General features: G+C 45.3%; 1 protein-coding gene across 1 annotated transcript in view; it reads left to right on the top strand.

The window, feature by feature from the left end:
• Positions 1-6,017: 6,017 nt before the first annotated feature.
• The window catches only part of PHACTR4 (phosphatase and actin regulator 4), a 43,777-nt gene continuing 37,846 nt past the window's right edge, over positions 6,018-11,948 (top strand). The window contains 1 exon segment of the mRNA XM_050909796.1: positions 6,018-6,066. Within this exon segment, the coding sequence (XP_050765753.1) occupies positions 6,051-6,066 (16 nt within the window). The 5' untranslated portion in view covers positions 6,018-6,050.

Below are 11,948 nucleotides of genomic sequence, written 5' to 3'. Positions count from 1 at the left end.
CTGGAGGCGAATTATAAGTGTTTGCCGTACTGATAGCTAAATAGAAATAGCATTTGTCACTGGGAGCTGGCTTAGAAGTCATGCTGTGTTCATCTCTGTGCCATGTTTTCCTATAGTCTGCTGGCTTTTTGTTTAAGGTTTGGTAAATATGGCTCATTCGGTGAACTGAAACACCTGGGAGAGGCTGTAGTGGCTTTTTGAGACTTTGTATGATCTGTTTCAAGTAGAAATATGAAAAAAATGTGCTGGTTTTGGCTTGTTAGCTGAGTAAGGTGTCCAGGTGCTATGGTGGGAGTCCTATATAAGGTAGCAGTTTCTAGGAAATAGAGTATTGCAAGTTTTAATTTGGTTTTGAATTGCTTTACAAAAGAAGTTAATCCCCTCTTGAAGAGGGGGAAACTGAGGCACAGATGGACCAAGGGCCTTGTCCAGCATCCGATGTGCTGGTCAGTACCAGAGCTGTGAGTGAAGGTGGGTCTGGAGTCCCACTTCAATGTTCTGCACGGCGCATCGATGAGCATTTTTAAGGTTTACTTTGCACAAGTGATGAAAAAACTGACTCGCCTACCACATCTTGCAGCCACAGAGGATGCAGCTCCCTTCCCTTTCCAGTTCCTCTCTGGTAATGTTATATTACTGTGCCACCCACAGGCAGCTACCACGCTGCTGAAAAATATTTGCTGTTTGCATGGGGAGCCAGTTACCAAATGTTAAATCTGTGACGAAAAGCCGCTGATTTCATTTGCTGTAATATCTACTGTATTTAGATTTCTCAAGCCTAGTTATTCTAGTATTCTATTTAAATTGCATTTATAGTTGTTATGCTATTTTCTGATTTTTCCACTGTTTTCCCACTTCTTCCACAAAACCCTTTCCTTGTGCTAAACAGCTGCTGTGTTCCTGCTCGAAGCGATTGCTTTCCAACAAGTGAAGAAATGCAAGCTGTGTTCCAGTCTGAAGTGTTGGGATCCTTGCGAAGAGAGAGAAACTGCAGGGCTGTTAATTATTGGTGCACCCCATTCATTGATGTGTTGCCAGATTAGGCTGTGAGAACAACTTAGTTTAATCTGTGTCGTTTTATTGAGGGGGAATATTTTGATTTACCTCCAGGATGCGCAGGAGTTGACCTCTCCATTGCTCTGTGCGTGATTAGCGCAGAACAAACTGGGTCAGCACAGGCTGCTTGGAGGATTTTGAAACCAGCATACCCATTTGTAGCAAATGATGTTCAAACCACGATAACTGAAGGACATGAGCAAACCAAGATTTTTAGGTGGAGCTGATTTGTTATTAGATGAAGTCAGAAAAACAGACAAGCTTTTTGGCTTCCACTGACCTGAAGAAGGGCTTGTGCATCTCTCTTTTTCCCCTCTGTACTGCTTGGTCCAACAAGAGGTTAACTCTGCCTTCACACCTTGTCTTGTAATTTATAGTAGTGCATTTGGCATGGTTGGTCTGTTTAGGTTTTTTTAAGAATTTCCCTTGTGATATTTAAACTCTCGTCTGTGTACCCGTGCTATAAGCTGCCCCTTGGGAGAACTCTCTGTGCTGTTGAGTTATTCTGCTTTGTAGAACAGAATTTTAATATTGTTTACCATGCTTTTAATCTTATGGCTGGCAGATAAATTGAGTTACTTTAGCTTTTCCCCTGGGACTTCACGGGGCTTCATGGACAGCATACCCATAGCATTAGGTGGAGTTATCTCAGCTTTGCAAAAATCCGCTCATCTGTCTTCCTGGAATGAGTAATTGATTGGTGAGAGAATAAAATCTTGATTTATTTTTTTTTTAATTGCATTTATAAAAAGGGATGGACAACCAGATCTGGTGGGGCAGTTGGGAAGATTTGGCTGTGAGTCCAGCCTTTCAGAAACATCTGCAGCTGGGTTTGATGCACTGAGAAGAGTCCTTCTGATGGCTTGGTTCAACCATTCGAGTAAAGGTTGGCAAGCCAGGGGTGAAAACTCAGAACCTCCCCGGATAAAGCTGTGTGCTGAAGAGCAGCCTGCTTGGTGCCTGGCCTCAGCCTCCCAGCTAGCCTTATCCTTGTTGTCCACTTTTTCTTGTTATAATTGTGAGCTCTTGCAGGCAGGAGCAGTCCCTCACTAGGCTCATCTGTCATCTGGCCCAGCGGGGACCTGCTCGAGATTTGGCCTTCTGGGTGCTGCTGTAGTACATAACATCTTAAAAACAGTGCAAAGCAAAGGACTGAACTAGCATAATGAATTAGTATTATATTTGTTTAATTGACTGTTACTAGCACCATATTAGGTCAAAATAAAATACCTTCTAGGAGGTTGTCAAGTGAGCTTGGTTTCATTTCATGGGTATGTCACTTGAGCACTTGGTAATGGTCTGTATTAATGCAGAGCCTTGTTCCTCAGGCTACTGGATGTTTGTTAACACTTCCCTTTCCCTCTCCCTCCAACTGATGGATATAGTTCAAGACTGTTGTAAGAACATCCTTTCTCTCCCCCACACGCTTTTTTCCCAAGACAGCCTCCAGTTTTGTCTCTCATTACAGTAAGAGCCCTGTAGTAGCTGCCCAGCTGCTGTCACATCCCTCTCTGGAATGGTGATTTAGAGCTGAGCCAGCATGGAAACTGGCTTCCACGCCTAAGGCAAGCCTGTTAGCAGACACTGCAGAGAAGTAATGTGCCACTTCTGTTTGGAAGAGTTGTCAGTTTTCTAGTTTAGTTGGGAAAAACAACCAACATTGGCTTGGAATTTTGGAAACATCCCTTAGTCTTTTGAAGGAAGCTGTTCAGTGTTACTGGAGGAGATGAGGAGTCCTAGATCAGAAACGCCTGGGAGGACAGAGTGGTACAGCTAATGAGCTTCACTGTGGAGGAAGCTGAAAGCCTAACCTTCAAGAGGAGTGGGTAAGGGTTGCTGAAAATGAGACCATGAGAAAGTGGGTAAGCTGGTAATCAGTAAAGCTCGTAGCTGAACGTGGATTGCCCGAAGCTGGAAAAAACAGCGGCACCTTAGTGTGCAGCTGTGTGGTGACTTAGTGTTTGGAGCTGGGGCTGTCAAGGTCCTCTCCTTCCCAGCCCACCACGTGCTCCTCTGAAAAGTGCTTGGTTTGCGTCTGGGTCAGCTTTGACTACTCCCTGGGCGGCTGGATCAGTGCTGGTGCAAGGAAAGGGTGGGAAGGCATGGGAGGAGGTCCGGAGTCTGGACTTCGGTCGGTTTGTGTTGCTGTGGGACCGCACCCTCAGGAGGATGCAACGGAGCTGAGCACACGGGCAGAGTTGGGACAGATGAAATTCCCTGCTTCAGCAGAGAGCATGTGAAGATTGAAGAAACAGGATAGAAAACAGTGTAGAAAATACTACAGCATGGCTGCGGAGCAGTCATTTTCTATTGTGTGTGGATTAGCTGCTTAGCTGGAAAAAAGCCATCACCTTGCTGCTGAGAGTTCAGAGACGGGTCAATGGAACAAGAATATATTCTTAGATTGGTACGAAGAGCTGACAAAAAAAAAGTGAAGTGTTTGAACTAACAAGCCAGACAAAGGCTGTGCTTCTGCTCACTGTGATGCTGAGCAGCAGCAAGGGGCAGGCAGCAGGGCTGCAAAGCGGTGTATCCCGGAGCGGTGAAAGGAGCTGAGCTGTGCTGGTAACAGGCAGCTCTCTGGTAACAGAGGAATTTCACACAGCTGTCAGGCCCAGGGAATGTGTGAGCACTCTGAGGACATGAATATTCAGAGGAGCTGTAGCATGTGTCATGCTAAAGGAAATGCAAAATCCAAGTTTTTTCAGGCTTACATATCTGGGAAATGTCTGACAGTAGGGGATAAAAGGAATTTTCTGTTCTGCGGGGCAGGTTATCTCAAACTGTCTGTTGCAGAATACAGCTTCCCAATTAGCCAGCCCTAGTTACCGCTGGCAGCAGGATCTGTGCTATTTAATCCATTGCTTCGGTGAGAAAGTGCCCGTTTGTTAGCGCAGGCAGAGACGTGCACTCCTGCTTTGGCAGCCTCATGGCAATGCTGTGGGAGTCCTGACTTGGCTCCCTCTTGCTCTAACCTGGCATCACTTTTTTTTTCCTTCGACGTGCCTTTTATGCTTGTTCTATTAATAATCAGATGATTGTGGATTTAGTGTTTTGCTCAGAAGGATCCCTCCCCGTACAGGCTGAGGTGCTTCCAGCCGTGCTGTCAGGCAGTGACAGATGTCCTTGGTGCGTACAGTGAGTGTCCAGCAGCGACGGGCTGCCAGGATTAGTATTCCAGGCACAAATGTGCCCCTTGCAATATGCAAAGCTCAGCGCAGCCTGTGCAGGAATGCCCTTGAAAGGCAAATTAAACTGAACTCCCTGGTGGCTCTGGGGGAGTAGGAGGGTTTCTGTCATCTATGCTGAGGTTCAAGTAGGTTCTGAGGTGTCTGCTTTTGTTTCTCTTCTGCTTTCCGTTCCCAGAAGGGCTTACTGAAAGGGCAGGCAGGGAGACCTTACCTGCAAATGCCCTGTACAGTAGAGTTGCTACTAACTGGGGGTTTGGGTTTGTGTGAAGATGCTGACTTGATAACGATGCCTGTAAAAAATCATTATGGGCTTCAGTGGGGAGCATTCGTTCTAGTTTTTGCAAATGGTGTCCTTGATGCAGCCTTTAGGGCATATCATGTGGATGTACCAAATCATGCATCCAAAATGCACATGAAAGCTGTATTTTAACAGTGTTAATGGATTAAACTGCAGGGATTCTGAGGGTGTTTCCCAAGTAACCTTGTGGTAATCTGTCTCTGAAATGAAGACCGTCTAATATTCTTGGGTGACTGACTTGCTGCCCAGAAGTCTGCACAGATAGCACTTCTCTTTGCTAAGCTGTTTAAATGCTGTGATTGCCAACAATGTTTTGAGAGTTTAATGGCTTTGTCGAGGTGTTCTCCCCATCTAAGAACATTGCTGCAATGGTATTCTAGCTGCAACAGAGAAGTAGCCTGGAGCATGATTTTCTGATCAAAAGAAGTGTTTTGCCCACACAGTTCAGCAAAGCTTAAAAGCCCTGCTGGCGATAGCTTGTTCAGACGCACTTCCAGTGATGGTGTGGTAGGGTTATCTCCTCTGACACCACAGCCTTGTGATGCTCTGATGCTGTCGTGCAAGCTGAGCGTGTGCTGTAAAGTCAGCAAATTATCAGGTGGAGATGATCCATCTGATCTGATGTTGCATTACTGCCAACAAACTGCACTTTGCTCCTGGGAGCTAAGGTGATGAGCTGTCCTAGACTTAGTGGTGAAGGGTTAGGCTGAAATGAGCTATGCATAAAAGCTAGCTTTGACTTCTCAGCACTGGAAACAAGCTTGTTTTGTAGCTCTTTCCCAATCACCCCATGCTGTGCCTGTTGACACTTCCTATTGTGGTTGTCTTGGTTTGAACTGCAAGCTCTTCAGGACAGAAGCTCCCTTTTTCTAAAATGCTGAGCATGTTTTTACTGTGCTACGTAATATATCAGAATTGAGATGTCTCCTGATTTCCCCAAACTTAGTTCCTCTTGCACCTCATTTCAGAATTTTTGCCAGAGAAAAGCTGGGTTTGCTACTAAAATCCTAGTTCCTCCTTTTTCTCTTTTTTTCCCCCCAGTACGTTCAGCACTGTCTTGATGTTGTGTGACATTGAAAATACTTCCTGTGGATGTGCTATTCTGCCTTTGCTAGATAAGCAATAGCTGTTCCCTTTGTACAGCAGACACATCTCTTCTTGAAGAGGCAGATGTGGAACATTTTCCCTGGGAACAAACATTTGATGCTTTGTAATTATTACACCTTAATTTTGTTTCTCTTTTCTTTCCAACACAGCATGTGTGTGATTAGAGGCTACTGATATCTTCAAAGAGGGGTGAAGATGCCACATTCTCTCGTTCCTAGTTTGCTGGGGCAGGATTTCTGCTCTAGGTTCCCTCCATGCTGGTTATGTGTAGACTGAGCAGAGCTGATAGAGGAATGAAACTAAACCTGAGCTTTGGTCACACTTGGAATTTTAATTTGTGTGTCAATTTTGTTTCCTGTCCTTGTAGGAATTGCTCAGAAAGCTAGCGTGCAAGAGGAATGGAAGAGAACACTGGTGAGTACACACTTGGATACCTTACCACAGGTTGTGGACCTGTTCTTTCCTCCTTGGTTAAGCATCATAAAGAACCTTACTACTTTCAACTTTGTGTCTTCAATTCAAATGTAGAAGGTGATTAGAAAATAAGCTAGTTTGGCAGATGCATCAGTTGCAACTGTACTGCACAAATGGTGTGGACTAGATCTGATTAAAGCTGTTGTACGTCTGGAAGATCTTTTTTGAAATCTCCCATGTGTGAAACCTGGAATACAAGTCTATTGGCTATCCCAAGCTCTTGAAAACAAATAACATCCCCTTTCTTAATAGGTAAGAGGCTAGAAGCATTGAGCTGGTATGCGATTTGAACAAGGCACATGGCAAGCCATAAAGAAGGATCAGCTCATGGTAGCTCCTGACTTCTCTTTCTGTATTTATTTCTTTAGGCTGCTCTGTCTTGCAGAAGATACAGGATTTTTTTATCAAACAAAATTTGGCTTTAAAGCTCTTGCTTTAGGCACTGTGTGCTACTTGCCCTGTGGCAAGCAAACTCATCACTGTTAGGTTTAACTGATGCAAGGATATGGTTGCAACTAAAACTCATAGATTTTTTGGCTTGGAGATTGCCTTGAATAGCTTTTCCATCTGTTTGCCTAAAATGGCTATGGAAGATGTGAGCTAAATGGCCATTTTTTCCCTCCCATTGAAAATGAAATTTGCATGAAAGCTCTTGCCTGCACTGTGGAAAGGCAGTCTCCGTTAAGCATATTGACCTCGCATCTTGTGGACCATGATGTTGCAGTTGGTGACTTCTAACTCGTAGTGAAGTGCAACTCTGTGACCATAAATATTTCTAGATTATTCCTATGCAGCTAGGTGATGCCATCCTTAAAACTTGAGAATGGACGTACTTGTCAGCAGTGCGGTGTGCTTGGCGTGGCAGATGTACCGGGCCTGTCTGCTGAAGGCCAGTTTTTGACTTCATACAAAGCTGGTCTGTTGGAGCCCGGTGGCCTGGTTGGAACAGCTACGAGCCAAGACTACATGCATAAAAACATGTCACGCTTATAATCCTGGTGGCAAGAATTGCTGCTGTGCCCTCTAATTGTTAGCCTGTAAGGTGCACATTTAATTTGTGGTGATTGCTTTCCCTTATGATTTGCTCGTGGCAAACTAATCCCAAATGATGACTTTCGAAGGGGGAGGATGGGTAAAGCGAGTGTGGTGCTGGTAGCTGATGTTGAAGCCGTGGCTGTGGAGATGACAGCTCCCCGCTCGACCCCAGGACAAAGCACAGACAGCAGCAGGGCGGATTTTTCCATCTCTCCAGCCTGCATTAATGGGATGGCTTTGAGCAACACTGTGAGCTCTGCTTGTTCACCAGGACTCGGCCTCTGCTGGGACTGCCAGCAGCCAGCTGTGTTGATATCACAAAGCTTTTTGTCCCTTCTTACGTGCAGTTGAACTCCATTTTTTTGGGAAGATCAGTGAGACATGGGGTCAGAGCCTCTTGAGGTTACTGAGAGCTTTGACTCCTGATTTGAGCAGTGCTGGTGGCCTGGGATGTGGAAGGCAAAATGCAAACAGAACATAAGGCCAGCTTAAGTAAAATTACCTCCCCTTTCCCTCTGAACAAATTCAGCTGTGCAAGTTTAGGATGGAGTACTGGATCTTTGCATGCACAGACACCCCACACAGCTGGTTGTGAAGCTTTACGTGTTGCCTCCTTAGCGCTGGGAGCTAAGAGCCCCATATTAAAGGCAGAATAAGCAGATGGGTCTTTTATTATTATTTCCTTAAAATTACTTTGCTTTTAAGGACGCTCATTCTCCAAGTGCTGCTAAGCTCAGGACTCCTGGGTTGTTCCTGGCACTGAGACTGGAGATGAGGTAAGGCGGAGCTGCGTGCAGGAGCTGAGCTGAAATCGATGCCCTTTGTTCCCTCAAAGCCTGGTGCTTTTTGATGTATTGCTGTCCTTAACTGGTTGTATATTAACTGCATTCACAATGCTGCATGGCTGGCTTTTGGTTTAACTGCATTGGCGTGTGTTCAGAGTTGGTGTGCTTCGAATGGCCACTGGGACTGCACAGTGAAGCATAAATCCTTTTTAGCTGTCAGGCTTCACTAGCCATGAGTGGGTGGGGGAGCCCTCCTTGGCTGGCTGCCCTGGCTAATTAAAAATGAAATTTGCTGTTGTCTTCAGATTTTAATTCATGTTCCTCCCTGAAGACTAGTGGAAGCATGGTCTCCAGGCAGCTGCAGGGAAGTTGCGGAGCTTTTCTAGACACGGTTATTTTAGAACAGGTATGCAACTTAAAATTTGCTCTCTGCCCTGGGTTGTTTTTCAAGTATAGAGAAGAATATACAGAAACTTCTTGCAAGCCTCAGGATGTGGCCCTGAGCAAGTGACTATAGTTTAAGTTGCCACGTGTCAGCTATCTGCAGTAATTTGGACATGCATATGTTGTAGCTGGGGCAGCATCAGATGGCTTAGTTTTTCACTCTAATGCTGGACTTAAGCAAAACCAAATTACTTTGCTATAGGCTGTGCCTGCGGGACTGGCATTGGCTTAACGAATGCATAAACTGTTCAAGTTGTGGTAACTTGTGTAGCTTGTCAGCCTGAGCCCTCAGTTACCGACTCATGCTCTGAAACCTACTGGAGGCGGAAGATTTGAAGTGGTGGGAACCTGCCAGGTTCTGTGTAGGAGCTGAGAGGTGGCGGCGATGGATTGTGCCTCGGTGTGAGGCCGGGGCATAGCCCTGCGTAGTCTCTGCTGGAGGGCAAGTGCTGCCCCCGAGGCGTCAGCGGAGCTGTGAGGCAGGTGGGAGAATGGAGGTTAGTGAGAGGAATAAATGAAATCTAAATATACACGCGTTGCCGGGCCGAGTTTCCCTGCTTTCCAAGGTCCCACCTACACAAGTGATCTGTTGAAGGGAAATGTCACTGGAATACCTTTCCCCTCTTCAGATCCTTCCTGTGGTGCGGGTGAAGGATCACACTCTATTTTCAGAGCCTATTTCCGCTGTTCCATCTACTGCCTACGCTGTTGCTACCCAGACCCCCTCCCAAAGACCACTCACTTATCTTAGCATGATATGAGCTCGGATTGTCTTCTTATCTAGCATTTCATCTGCCTGTAAGTCTGTGAGATCTTAAAAAGCAAAATATTGAAGAAGCGGGAGCTTTGTGCTTGGCAGGGCAAGTCTCACCTTGTGCCTATGGTTCCTTGAAAGCTCTGCTGTGGTGTTGGATTGACCTAATGTGGAAGCAGGCCTGCAGTTCACTTGCCCAGTAATGTTTGAGCTAATCATTTATGAATAGCTGTGGAGGGAGCATGGCAATGCCTTTCTTCGAGAAGTGTTTGCTCTTGGGTCCTTTGACCTCCTGTACTTCAGTGCTCTGTTTACAGTTTCTGCTTGTGGCTACATGCTTCCTCTGCAGGTATTGGGATATGAACCTTTTAGTAGCTTCCCTAAAAGGTCTAAATCTCTGTGGGACAACTGTGAAGTATTTTGGGAAACTAGTGAAGTAGCCTTTGCACACACAGGGTCTTACCCAAAGCTCCTTTTTTAGAATAGCACTTGAAATACTAAGTTTATGGATGCTCTAAGAATCTTCTGCAGTTATTTCTTTATTCAAGGCTGACTTTCATCCCCTTTATCTCCTGCTGTGCTACTTTTTTCGAATTCTTCTCCTTCTAAAAATAGGAAATACTCTTTGAGTCCTTAACCTTTGTGCAAACAAAGAAGTAATTTGTTTGAGCATCTATGCTGACTTCTGGGCTACGTGCCTCATAAGGAAACCAGTGTGACATGAATCTGCTGCTTTTGGAGACTTAGACTCCAAATATAGTCTGATTAGAGGAAACGGCTAGAAATGTGAGTACTTGCTTCTTATGCCACCAGCTCTGCAACTTGTTCCTGGCAGGATGCATGGTGGCTACCCAATTCCAATTTTTATCCCTAAAAATGAGAGCAATACCTTCAGATGCTCAGAGGTTCAAAACCATTATGGAAATGAGGGCATGATCATTGCATGTGCATAGGGAACAGGATTTTTAGATCAATTCTGGTTCAAAGCATGTCTGTAGAAGCAATACCTTTTAGTATACATCCATTGCTGCCAACTTCCTAGCAGCCTTGCTGTCTGAAAGGAAGTTAGAGATCAAAAAGACGTATAAAGCTGTTCCAGGGCTAGATTGTCCGAGCAGGTTCTGGCATTGCTGCCTTTTAAAAGGCTAATGCTCAGAAGGGAGGTGGACGCAATGGTAAAGGTGCAATGACCATGACCTGTCCCAAAGACGCTTTAATTGCTGGCTTCCATCAGCCTGCTGCCTTGGGATCTGAAAATAACACTTGGTTTTCATATGGCTGCTGCCTGACGCGTGGAACTTGTGTGGGATCCCTCTTGCACTCTGCCAGGACTCCTTGCTGCTGCTCTTTACCAAGGCTCACCAAGCTCGGCATCTCCTCCGGGTAGGCACCATGTGCAAGTAGAAGAGAGCAGAAGACTACGGATGTGCAAAGTCTGTTAGGAGAAAACAAAACCTGCTCAGGAAAACCAGTTTTCTGCTTCAAAGGTGTCTGCCAAGTGACTTTCTTCTCGCTATTCCTTTGTTTACAAAGCCTTTTGTGTTTAGCAGCGGTGAAAGCTGAGAGAATGGCTGCTAGGATGTAAAATGTTTTGCTCGTAGGTGGTTAGTTTGAACCTAAGGAGAGAGATCACAAATATGAGTTCCCATCTTGTGCCTCTGGAGTGGCTTGGAGACTGGTGGCAGAGACAAGGACTTTGCAAGGACCACAGCTGCCAGATGGAGCTGCCTGCGTGGGAAGAAGGTCTCCACCTGCACCTCCCTCTGATCTGATGGTGACTGCCACAGGGTGTCAGGGTTGAGGAGGAAATATGTGCTGCGCTCTGTTTTCTGTTCCTCAGAAACCTAACAAGGCTTTAGATTGCTAGGCCAGTCATTCTGGTACTTTGGGTAATGCACTTCAAGAAGGGAAGGGTCCAAGTAGGGGCAGGAAGGGAGAGGGTGAGGTGGAGGGCACTTTGTTTTGTTCTTGGCATTTGCTGAAGAACTTGGATGAAAGGCCAATCTCTGATTCAGGGGTTCTTCAGCTTGCTGCCAGCGCTCGGGACTGGCTGGGTGGGAATCCCCTTTTGATGACTAACTTTCAACTGGAAATCAGCTGCTTTGAGGCTGCTGCCAGGACAGGCATTTAACTAACCATTCAGCAGCATTTAGGGAAAACTTGTCAAATGTGCACTTTTATGTTGAACTGAAGTGTTTTGACGATGTGGTTCTTAGTTTAAACTAGGCTGCTGGAGATGGCGTTCGTTGTTTTCTGGTTTTGATCTGCGGAGTCAAACATAGAGCATTGCAGTGTTAAGAGTGCTTCGCTGTCACACAGCTCTGAAGTCTGCCAGAGAAGAACAGTTAATGCTAACTAGCCAGTGGAAATCTCTTTATGATGTCTGTTCCAGAACAAAAGAACAAGTGTTTCTTCCAGGAAGACACAGAAGCTGCAATTCCCGTATGAGATCCTGTATATTATGTATATAGCAACATAACTGCTTTGTGCAATACAATAGAAGAGAGCCAAAGTGGTCAAAGTGCCTGAGATGAAACATTTAATTACAGTTGATGTATGCTAATTTGCAAGCACGCAGAAAGGCAAAATCCTACTGTTCCTTAGTCAGATTTACCAGAGGGTTGAACTGATCTCAGCGGAGACCATTTGACTTTTAAACAAGGTGCAATACAGAACACTTGCTTACCTATGTGAAAGCATTATTGTAAATAAGTCGAGTGCACTTGACAAGTTAGCAAAATGTTTTGAGACATTATCCTGACAACCTTTTGTTCTTAAATTTGTGATGGATGTTCTAGTTCTTA

The sequence above is a fragment of the Gymnogyps californianus genome, chromosome 22 (genome assembly GCF_018139145.2).
Source record: "Gymnogyps californianus isolate 813 chromosome 22, ASM1813914v2, whole genome shotgun sequence".
Lineage (NCBI taxonomy): Eukaryota > Metazoa > Chordata > Aves > Accipitriformes > Cathartidae > Gymnogyps > Gymnogyps californianus.
The sequence above is the reverse complement of the archived record's forward strand: the minus strand, read 5'-3'. Positions and strand labels throughout refer to the sequence as shown.